The sequence below is a fragment of the Salvia splendens genome, unplaced genomic scaffold, assembly GCF_004379255.2.
Source record: "Salvia splendens isolate huo1 unplaced genomic scaffold, SspV2 ctg614, whole genome shotgun sequence".
In the NCBI taxonomy this organism is placed as follows: Eukaryota; Viridiplantae; Streptophyta; class Magnoliopsida; order Lamiales; family Lamiaceae; genus Salvia; species Salvia splendens.
The window spans coordinates 8629-21123 of NW_024599276.1; the positions used below are offsets into that span (position 1 = coordinate 8629).

General features: G+C 37.2%; 1 protein-coding gene and 1 pseudogene across 1 annotated transcript; one reads left to right on the forward strand and one right to left on the reverse strand.

The window, feature by feature from the left end:
* The first annotated feature begins 6159 nt into the window (after window positions 1-6159).
* On the forward strand, window positions 6160-8211 carry LOC121790755 (cilia- and flagella-associated protein 20). Its single transcript, XM_042188885.1, has 6 exons — window positions 6160-6274; window positions 6571-6653; window positions 6763-6794; window positions 7276-7517; window positions 7782-8021; window positions 8104-8211. The coding sequence occupies exons 2-6, from the start codon at window positions 6601-6603 to the stop codon at window positions 8110-8112; spliced, it is 576 nt and encodes a 191-aa protein (XP_042044819.1). The 5' UTR covers window positions 6160-6274; window positions 6571-6600; the 3' UTR covers window positions 8113-8211.
* Window positions 8212-8545: 334 nt separating this feature from the next.
* On the reverse strand, window positions 8546-12081 carry LOC121790759 (annotated as a pseudogene).
* Window positions 12082-12495: the final 414 nt, after the last annotated feature.

The following is a 12495-nucleotide window of genomic DNA, read 5'->3' on the forward strand; positions in this document are numbered from 1 at the left end:
TTTCCTTCCATGTGCACGTGACGGAGCATCACTGAGTCAAACTCATGTAACAAGCTCTGCACTTTCTGTACTATAGATCTGCAATTGATGATCACTTTAAAGTTCTCCTCAATCATGGACACACCAGTGAAACTATCACTCTCCACCTCCAACTTTCGAATACTCATATTCTTTGCCAACTGTAGCCCATGAAAAAGTACCAAATTTCGATAGTAAAAATAGAACACACTCCAATATTGACAACAAAACCATACCACCAAGTTCATGTAGTGTTACCAATGAGACCACCACCAAAAGCAAGTATTGATCCTCCCTCTAGTGATGCGTCAATATGGAGCTTAAGAATATCCGGCAACTGCTAGTCGAGCTACACCAGAGGTTATATCGTTTGCCATTTTTGTCTCACTCAACCCTATCTGACGTAACTACTTATAGTAAATAAATTCAAATTTTAAAATAAATAATCCATACGTCAAGTAAATAAAACACACATATTATATAATTTCAAAAATCCAACATTTATCAAGTACATATTTCAAAACAATCTTAAAAGTTGTAGGACCCTCTCAAGACTCTATATACTATACATTTATCTACATGCAAAAAAATGATGAGGAGGAGAAGGTTTCTGAAATGCGTCAGCCGCCGATCCTTAATATACGTGTAACTCACGTCAACTAATACATCACTGTCTTACTCCTGAAAAATATTAGTGATTTACAACTCAGTGCATATAAACCTTACCTTTAATTCCACATCCCAAAGATCAAACATATTCTTTAACCAACATATATAACAATAACCAACAATATTAAAATCAATTTTATATACATATGCCTATGTCACTAGGGAGCACTAGTTTCCTTTCATCCTTAGAGTCACAACATCCTTCCAACCACATATTGCCATGTGGCACGTAGATGCAACATAACAACATAATTCAGCAAGAAATGATGACACAAAAGAAATATCTCAGATTGCATAAAGGACAGTTTATGTTGCATTAAATGTACTTTATTTTGCATTATAGACTAAAATGCAAAATAACATGCATTTAATGTAACAAAAATAGTCTTTTATGCAATCTGATAATTTAAGTCATTGTAATAGCCGCTCGTTTAAAACGCCCTTTAGTGGTGTTATTTTTGGAATAAAGATTTACCACTCCCTAATCTCGTTGTTTAAAAGGAACTCATTGTCTTATCGAGGCTTGATATTACTAGTTCACAAACCGAAAGAGTATGAAAATGAACAATTAAAATTAAATACAATTTATTGAATAAGAAAAGATATAGAAAACAAACGTAGAGAAAAGGGAACAACGATATTTGTTCTTTTCGAACTAAAGGTGCTCGAAAGCGATACATTATAACTCTTAAAAATACTTCATCCTTGTTTTGGGAATAGAAAGAAGAAAACTTGGAAAAGAACTATCCTATTACAATTTTAGGAATGCCAAGCTATGGGCCCCTTCTTTAGGCCCGGACCGCGGCCCAATCTCGAAGGTAGCAGCCGAAGGTGGTCAGTCTTATGTCCTGCAGAATACAAACAAATCAAGCTAAAAACACACAAGGTACGAAGGTAATCAACTGCCTACACATAAGAGGAAATGGCAACACTACCTTTTCAAGAGAGAAAATGAGCCTTGCCTAAGAATGGCAAGGTCAGCCCTGCAACACTATCCCTAACAGCTGCACCTACTCTGTAGAGCTGCAATTAACCACCCTACACTCTCATTGTGCACCTGCCACAACAAACAAGTTTCATTCATTAGCCAAGTACTAGGTTTTCATGTAGTAACAAGACGGAGTTAGTGAGCAAAGTAGCACCAAAATGGAAGGCTGCAATGGGATCAAGGACCAGAGATGTACAGTGCATGAGAACAAGGGAATCGGCCCATATAATTCCCTCATAGGCACACACTTGGCCTATAAGAAAAACCCCTCCATATGCACCAAGTTCTCTCTACCACATACACTGCAAATCCCAGCCGTATATAGAGAAGAAAGTGGAGCATTGTGTGAGAAACAACTAGGCAGCCCCGTTTCATCACAGTCACAAGAGGTAATCCCCATAACACCATACTTGCATGTTAAATGATAGCCGAGAACTCAGGATTTCAATAGACTCCTCACATCAATGACAGTAGCAACACCATATGATACTATTCTCACAAGCTACTGCCTAAACCTTGTAGACAGCATGTTAAATGATAATTGGAATTTAGGCGTATAGTAGAACCACTCCAATTGAACTCAAATTTCTTTTCCTTCTGAATCTAAAACCTAAATTCCTAAAATAAGCAGAACCTAAGGATAAGGAAATACTACACCAAATATGTTGGGGTTTGGAGCCCCTTGCACAGCGGAAGACTTGTACAAAACAAATAAATCAGACGTAGGATCTATTTGACAGATTATGTGATTAATCTATTCACATGTTAACACAGAATTGCATGCTAGAACGCAAATAATTCATGCTTAAAGAATATAAATCCTAAAACATGAATTCTACAGTTTAGAGTTACCGATTTGATTCTCCAAAGAATCGTCGATTGCTCGCGCCTTCTCCACGATGATCTTCAATACTAGACCACGGATCTTCTGATTGGTTCCCGAACTGTATTCCGAAATCAGTGTGGGCTGATCTTATCGAAATACTATGACTCGAATAAAGAAGACATAAATTCCTCACGGAGGAGGAGCTGAAGAAAAATCGTCCCCTATGGAATATAGGAGTGGACGAAAATTTTGAAAACAATTAAGTGTGTTTTCTGTCTCCTTTATAATAGTTACATATTGGGTCCCCTATTTATAATAGTTACATATTGGGTCCAGTCAGGGATCTAAGGAAGGTTTTGGATATGGGCTCCCCCAATTAGCTTTTTACTAATTAAATTGAACCACAATTTAATACAAACTTATATTGGAATATTACGAGCAGTCACTACAAACGTAATATTGACCTCCCCATCCAAATCAGAAATTACAAGTAATCCGGGTTTCCATTTTGTTTATTATTTATTTCCCGCTCTTAAGATATAAATGTCCATTAATTAATTAAAGTCTGCTATGGAATTAATTAATTAACATCTTATTAATTCCAAGAGTGGACTTGGCAAGAAACACTTATTTATTATTCATGGAATAATCAAATTCCAACTGGCCAGTTTCCGAATAATAAAAACCTTGTTCAAGCTCCTCGTGAGGACATTATCAAACGTGACTCACCTCGCGCACGATTCAACATAATAGCAATCCTAGCACCGCTAGATATTAATCACCACTACCCAATATATCAAGATTCTTGGGTTGCGAAAAACCCGCACCTTTTGATAAGTCAAAGTAGTGCATAATCAATATCGTATGCTCAATGCTAACGTATGTAGATTAAGAAATAGTATTTTATCAAGACCTAGTCTTTCAGTAGATAGCATAAAGACACGTCTTGCTGTTAGATCCATTCAGTGCTATACCACACCAACGTCATCTTATTTCAATAAGGCTTAGAAATAATCGGACTGACATTGCAACCTTTCGCGATAGGTAGTCTAAGCCTATCTGGGTTGTGAAATTCTTCTTTTTCTTTTGCAAAGCATTGGATATAACCGACCGTGTTACCTTAAAGTGGACGACGCCCACAACCGATCTACTAAACAAAAGACTTAGACTTTGTTTACTTCTTATGCATTTAAATGTTTATAAAACATCTTATAAACACACAAGCAAACACAATGTAATAATATAGCGATTCTATTCGTGCAAACTGCTCGAATAATACTGAATCGGGTCAAAAGTGGATTGTTGAGTTTTTTCCGTATACAAGCAAGATTCTATTCACGCGAACTTGCGCGAACTCGCTCGAAACATGCTTTTCAGTATACTAAACCTAACAATCTCCCACTTATACTCAAAACATGCTTTCGAGTATACCCACTGTCAAAGCCAAAAACTCTCCCACTTATACACAAAGCAGGTATTGGAGCTAGATATATCGAACTACCATTCATTTCACATCATGTTTGAAGCATGTTGCCACAAAGGCATTTTCTGTGAAAAAAATCTGCTTGGTTGTTCTCTGATCATATCTTTTCCTCCACTATGTCTTTGTTGCGCACTTGATCTTTAATTAATTTCATCTCTCTATGTGATTGCTTAGCTCATGATCTCGTGTGTCCCTTAAGTTAGCCTTTGCTAGAGTAAAAATACTCATAGGCATACTCAAACTTACGATCAAAGCTACTAGGAATATATTCCTAATGTAAACACATATAATGAGGATGACTTACCCGATCACTGATTAGTCATAAGACTTAGTCAGTGTAACCCCAAGGACATTACATGAGTGACTGGTAAACTAGAATATAGCGATTAGTCTTTCTCAAGTACTATGGTATATTCATTACCTCAATCAAAGTCTTTTGCCATGTTTAATATGATATACACTTGATATGCATAAACACAACTAATATCAAAGTTAGTACACATCATAGCATATATGAGACATCTATCTCTGAAACTAGTCTCATCATTCTTAATCTCACTAAGTGTCAAACGACACTTACTAGAGACAAGACAATTCCATCTTGAAAGGTAAAAACCTTTTCATGGAATTTCCAAAGCTAAAATGTTCCAAGCAATGTCGTTTCGGATATTCTTGTTGGTTCTTTTCGGAATTGATCGAGTCGAACCAAACCTAGGGTCCTTAGTTAATATAAAAAAGGGATTTCGTGCATTGAGAAACACAATCAATATACATGAATTTGCCCTATATTTCCTACGTGTTATTTTCTTTCCTCACGAAAACCCTAGCAGTCGGTGGGATCGACAGAGAAAACCTCCGTGAACGATCCTCCCCTCTCGGCAACTCGCAGGACGTGCAGATACGACCTCTCGTAGTATCATATTAACTTTATTTTAACTAAAAATAGTAAAAGTAAAATAAGATATTTAATGATAACCAAATGGAAAAGGAAAAATGAGACATTTATACCGGATATAGGGACTATTTAAGTAGAATATGAAAAAGAAAAAAATATATAATCCAATTAGAATTACCCCACTCGTTTAATCAGTGCAAAATAAATAATTTATATAAATATTATTTCAAATTATGACCATAAACATAATGTAACGTGATTGGGAATGTGGAGGAAAAATGTGTTTTCTTAAATTTAGACGAACTATTTTATGATTTATAAAAGGAATTTAGACCATCCATAATAGGAATAGCCCAGTAATAGCCCAGCCATAGCCTAGCCACTACCACATCATCAGCACTCGAAATCCTTCTGCCACATCATCAAAACAAACAAATAGCCCAGCATTAGCCCAGTCATAGCCTAGCCACATAATATCCACATCACTATTAACAAATATATACAAAATGAAATAATTAACAATCACATAATATACGAAATTTAATTTACGAGACATATACGGGAAAGTTTAATAATAATATTAAAATTTTAAAAAGTACAATAGATTAAAAAAAATACATTAATTTAAGATAGAGAGAGTACTCATTAAAACAAGTGGTGCGAATGAAAAGTACCCGGGCATCTGACCCCATACATTAAAAAAAGTACAATCACCCAGGTATCGCCGGATACCCCCCCGGCGGACTCCCCCCCGTTGGCATCCCGGAATACATCTGCTGCCACGGGTACATGTTGTAGTACCCGGGCATCTGACCCCATCCACTTCCCACGGGGATCGACGGAGTTTGTGACCCGCTACTTCCGGAACTAGGCTCGTTGTTGAGATCCATTTCCCTTGTTGATCTTGTACAGAAATTAAGATAGAGAGAGTACTCGTTAAAACAAGTGGTGCGAATGAAAATGACGAGCAAAGCGCGTATATATAGTGTTTCGAAAAAAAAAATTTAAATTTCGCACTAGGCGGTGCGCTGGGCGATCCGGGCGCTGCAATAGCACTGAGCGGATCGCCCAGCGCCACGCGACCGCCCAGCGCTGCGCGGTTTCTCTCTCCATTCGCCCGCTGGGCGACTGCAATAGACCGCGACCGCCCAGCGCCGGCGCTCAGCTGGGCGGCCGGCTGGGCGGCATTGTGGATGGTCTTAATGAATGTGAAAAATCGAATGAGAGGATTTTAGTTGATAGGGTTAAACCGAAAAGGGTAAAACAATCAAATCATTAAATTACTTTGTATCCTTCCGTGAGAAAGTAGCTCCTCTCCTCTCCTCTCCTCTCCTCTCCTCTCCATGCCCTCTCGTTAATCAACTTCTCTCCAACTCCTTTCTCTCTCTTCTCAAGGTACGTGTATGGCCTCGGTTTGTGTTGTGTATGTACACAATGTTTTTTGCGTGGTTTGATTATCGGGACATGCTAGGGTTTTTTCTTTCTTCCAGAAATTAGTGCGAAGATATTCAATTATAACGAAAACCTAGAAATTGGAATTGGAGATTACAAGAAATTGAAATTAACCAACTGTATTTGGTGTGTCAATGTATCCAAGTTGCGTTTGAACTGTGAGCTGAATTCTGTAGTAGGTATTCCCTTGTTTCAATTTTGGTTCGCTGACTCTGCCCCTTTGTTATATTTTGTTGCAGTTTTCTTTTTCCGCAGCAGAGCCAGAGGAGATGTTTAAGAACACATTCCAGTCCGGTTTCCTTTCGATCCTTTACAGCCTGGGGTATTGTTTTTATTCACGACACCATATTCTTAACAGCAAATTGCGTTTTTTTTTATCTGTGGTTTCTGATTTAATTTGTATTTTTGGGTTTATGTTTTTTATTCCTCAGGAGTAAGCCTTTGCAGATATGGGATAAAGAGGGTAGGTCTTCTCTTCATTTACATTTGTCATTTCTAATGCTATTTTTTTCTACATCACAGGGTATGTTAATGCTGGTAGTTTGTGGATTTTTTCTGAAATTAACTCTTTATTTGTGTTTAGAATCATACCGTCTTTTTCTCTGCATGGGCTCTTGGAATTCTAGCTATGGCTCTCTTTGAGCTTTTCACAAGTGAGAATATTTGAGGTCCTGGGTATATGGAGGATTGGCCTTGTTGTTGAATGCAACAATGAGTAAATCTGTGAATAGTTCTACGATTTTTCTTGAAATCCTATTTTTATAGTATGAAACATCATTACCTACCTCGTGTATATGGACGGAAGTAGCAAGGTTTATATGCTATAAATCTATGTGCAGATGTTCTGTAGTAAAACTAAAACATGTGTTTGTGGTGTTTACAGTACACTTTATCTTCTGGCATTTTCCTTTTAGTCACACGGTTTCATTGAAAAATTATTACAGTTGTCAATGGCCAGATCAAGCGACTGCAAGATGATGACATACAATCTAATGTCCTCGAATTAGTTGGGTCGAATGTCCAATCCACGTACATTACCTGCCCTGCCGATCCAACTGCAACGCTTGGTATCAAGCTTCCGTTCTTGGTTATGATTGTTAAAAATATGAAGAAGTACTTCACGTTTGAGATTCATGTGCTCGACGATAAAAATGTCCGCCGAAGATTTCGAGCTTCTAATTTTCAAGTCTGTAAGTTTTCCCATAAGTAAATTTTGTATCCAAAATATTTCTACATATATATGTTATTTGCGATTGTTATTAAAATAGATAAGCCACTCCCAAATCTAACTCCTCAAAGAGTTTGCATAATAGTTTGCTATGAACTTTAATGATTTATATCGAGCCCAAGCTAGTCTGATTGTAGAGTATAAACTACATGTATATCCATTTGTGCTATTCTTCTTAATGCCTTGTGTTGATTATTTTTTCTATGACCCTCTCTGTTTCAGGCCGTAACAAGAGTTAAACCCTTTATTTGCACCATGCCCTTGAAGTTGGATGAGGGCTGGAACCAAATCCAGCTGAACCTCACTGACCTTACTCGACGTGCATATGGAACTAACTATGTTGAGACTCTGAGAGTTCAGGTTCATGCCAATTGCCGCCTGAGAAGGATATATTTCTCTGATCGCCTCTACTCAGAGGAGGAACTCCCACCAGAATTCAAACTATATCTCCCAATGCAGCAGGTATGCGCTATTGTGTCGTCAAAACACTTCAAATGAGAAGATTTTTAAGGTTGGGCACCTAATTGTTTTTTATCATTTGCAGAAAGCCTGAGAGCTATGGAGAAAAACTCTACCTTATCGATGGCCTTGGAGATTGCTGGTGTAGAATAAGTTATTCATTCATGTCTAGATAGCGATTTATTTGTTGTAAACATGCATCTCATGACATGTAAGAAATGCAGTTGACGTGGATGATTTCAAAGCTTGTTTTTAGTCTTGTATGAGTTTTAATTCTGGAAAAAAACAAATTTTCATGTGTGTTTGCAATAGATCGATGCAACTATAGGACTCTCTCTCTGTTTCAAGGTAGTTGAAGTGTTTTCTTTTGTGACAGAATTTAAAAATTGTGTTTAAAAGTTAAATTATCATCTTTTCACTATTCTTATGATAGTTGCAACTATATTTGCATAGTTCAGTGATGTAGTTTACTGAACTACATCACTGAACTATATTTTAGTGATTGAAATTGTGTGAAAATGTATAAATTCAGACAAAAAAAAATGTTAATATTAGCAAGTAATCCAATGTATAATAGTGTCTAGTAAGATGCACATTGGCCAAAAAAACATAATGAAGTAAATCTAAGATAGATTGAGTTAGTGCAAGTACTAGGCTAGGCTAGGCTACAACATCCAAATCAGCATCTGCATCAGCCATTCCTGTATCTCCTTCAATTTGGCCTGCTTCCAAACCACCGTCGGTATCAGAGTTGTGTTTCTGATGTTCATCACCCTCGCCACTTACGCTACTACCATCACCATCCGCACCTGTAGCACCCTCCCCGTCGTTTCTGCCCCCCCAGCAGGAGTCGCAATCTGCCCCAAGCACCAAAGGTTAGATAACAGAGCCTTCATTGGAGATGCATGCACATTTTGCACGAACAAATATCGAGTTTTGTAGTAAGTGATTTCTGGCGATATGTGAATTACCTGAGTGTCTTCGACTTGCTGCGTGGAACCTTTTGTCTCATCCTTCTTGGCACGTTTGGTTCGATCACCTGGTTTAGCTTGATATTTTGATCGCACTTCGAGCGGCAAAAGTTCCAAGGGAACAACCCCTTCAATGCCATGTTCAGTGAACTACAAAATACAACAATTGAGTTAATCTTTAATGTAGCTGATGATTAAACAAATATCTTAGCTATGAAAAAATACAGACTCTTGAAAACCCTTCCAAATCTTGCCGGGCAGAAAACCTTAAACCTTTCCAGCAATATACCTGCAATATACTTGGAAATGTTAAAAGCAAAAGTGGTACAGTTCGGACAAGATGAGTTCTTCAAAGCATCAAATTGGTGGGGTTGGAATACTTGAACGCGGATCTTGGAAGCAAATACATTTGCTCATATATTGTGCAACATAGAGCACAGGCTCTCGTAAATAAGAATGAACAAGCCGATATGACAAAGATGAATGATGAAACTCACACAGAGAAAGACTAAACCCAGGAAAAAATATCGAAGGTAGGGAAGAAGTTAAACTGACTCGGCTATTTTTGTGATGATATTCTTCTTCTATTCCAGCAGATTCGTCCATCTGTTATTTCAAAATAAGATAGGAAAATACAAGTGTGCACAAGAGCTTATTTTTTAAAAAATAGGTTAAATAAACTCACATCTTCAGCCAATGGTTTCCAGTAATCCATGATGGCAGGAGTGCGGACACGCTGAGGATCTGTAAGAGCATTCTGAAGAAATAAACCATTTATCACTAATAGTAAGAAACAGTTTTGGATCACATACTCGTAAGTTGTGTCTTTCTAGAATGTGAAAAGTGGCAAGATTAAAAAATCAGCATTTAGCAATAGCTATCAATGTTTAAATACATGAAGCTAGAATTTAAAAATGAATTATAAGATGACCACAAAAGTGTAAAATACTACCACAATATCTATCAGGCTTCGCTCAGTATATAATCAACTGATATAAATCAAGGAATATAAGCAAGTGTAAAAGATATGAGAACTTTACCGGGTTCTGATCAGCCCATTTCCACAACTGCGACAGTTCTTTATTTCCCAATCTCCACCGAGGACGACTAATATATATGCCCAAACAAAAAATACAGTCAGGGTGGGATAATATATCAGTAACATATAAATAACAATGTACATCTTGGCTACATTCTTACGAATCTGACCGACTGATCCTCAAAAGCATCAGAAGTTTTAGTTATGCTAGTTATCTGAAGGGGCAAATGATTGCTATCTATTTTTTGAACCAGTTCACTCTCAAAGAAAAACTTGACTCAACAATCTCGCAACATTCGCGTTAGTAACAATCTTCATTTCTGTAACAGGCGCAAAAATGCATATACTTTCCCCTCAAATTTACTCTATATCAACTTGTATTAAATAAAACTTCACGAACCAGCTCGTGGAGTGGGATACATAAAGCATGGATGTCTAAAAGACAGGTTTCGACCTCATATATCCTAATGAAGCTAATTCAGACACACAATTATAACAATAGTTGATTACCGCTTCCGACCTCCATCTTGAGCTAGCTTTTTCTCCACAGGTGGTTTTTCAAATGCAGAGCAACCATCGCGCTTCCACCAAACCTAGAGACGGGGTATTGATCAATTTGATACCACAAAATGCCATAAATAATCAAAGACATTCATAAAAAGCAATTTCAGAAGTCAAACGGAAAACAGATGCAACCTGTGCTACAGATACTCACCCAATTCCTCTCACGCTCCAAAATATGCTCAATGCTCCGAAGAATTCTTTCCCTCTAGGGGGGGTCATCTCTAGAAGCTTCTTCACCCGCTCTTCACAATTTTTTATCTCTCTTCTAGATTAATAAATGGTAAAAAAAGTCATTCTGGATTTCAGGACACAAATTAAACACATTTACAAAATGGATGGCGAAGAAAAAACAGCATTATAGTATGAGTTTTGCAAGGCTACAGCACACATAGCTATTTTATGTTATGTCATCTTCAGATTCTTCACCAAACAAAGCAAACAGAAAATCTGGCACATCATCATTTGTTATGATCAATAATTCTTGTATTTTGGACATTGTGTATGTATCCATATTGGTCTTTCAGGGAAAATGAAATAATCTCAAGTTACAGAATCACAAACAGTCTTGTCTCCCTTTCCCATCTTCCTTCTACTTTCACTGTCTTTTCTTTCTCCTCGGATATTGTAGAGTTTATACCCACCCCCTGATACGATCCTAGCTTCGGACTTAAACAAGAGCGAGCTGAGTTGGTTATCATGGTTTTGCTGTTTTCAAAAGTGCTTCAAGCTCGATGAAGGAAGACGCCAACTAGCAAGGGCTGAGAGAAGTAGGGAGAAGGGAGCCATAGTTCCATGGCGACGAAAGGAGACTGATCACAGCTTTCCAGGGACGAGAAGGTTATCACATGCACAAGTCGGTCAAGAGATAGCAAAGCAAGTCCATTTGGTTAACAGACTCGAAACCTATCCATGCGTAGGATTGTGTTTCGGTTGATTTAGAGTCCAAGTAAATTAGTGTACTTTCAGTTTGATAAATGAGAGCAAGTTAGGAATTCTCTTAAGTTATCTTGTAATCTTCTTTAATGTTTTTGAGTCCAAGCAAAAGTATATCACCTTAAGGGATAAAGTTTAGAAGTTCGATTTCAAGCAGGATTAAGTCAAGATTTGCATAAAAAAAGTCCCAGCTAATTTCAAATTATGGTCATAAAAGTTCATAATAGAGGAAATGATACTCCCTCCGTCCCCCATTAGTGGAACAAATTTCCTTTTTCGTCCATCACCAATTAATTGGCACCTCACTTTTTACTACTTTGGTAATGGGCCCCACATTCCAAGTCAAAACGGTGACAATTAAGGGGGGACAAGGGAGTATAAATTATGGGCAAGACAAGCAAAATATAAGGGATAATAGAAATCTCCAGAGATAATAACAAGGGATAACAAGATTCAAATGAACTCACTGTAGTATCTGATGGCAAATCTTTATCGTTTTTTCCAGGGGCCTGAAGGAAGTAAAATATTAGTATATACTTCTCAAAGATCATATATGCTGTAAGTGTTAACAATGAATTAGAAATCAATTCAAAACAAAGCAAAGAAGAATGATCTGATTCTGGAAGATTATTAAAACTAGGGAATGAAGTAACATTTTACTGTATATATTTACATAGAATTGGGTGGCTTGATAGAGAACATAGAGGTCATGTTAATGATCACCAATTTATTCATGCTCAGAAATAAATAGATTTCCTAACGTGTGGATTTTGATTCTTAATAGCAGATTACAGAAAAACATATGCAGAAGGTAACCACCAGAAAAAATGACTTGACACTTTACAACAATGACAAATAAAGCAAGCCACAATAATTTACAGGACAAATGCCATTCTTATTTTATGCATCCAATAGCATCGTAATTTCCAGTATTTCAAAAAATCACAAATTTTAATTTTATGACCTAATT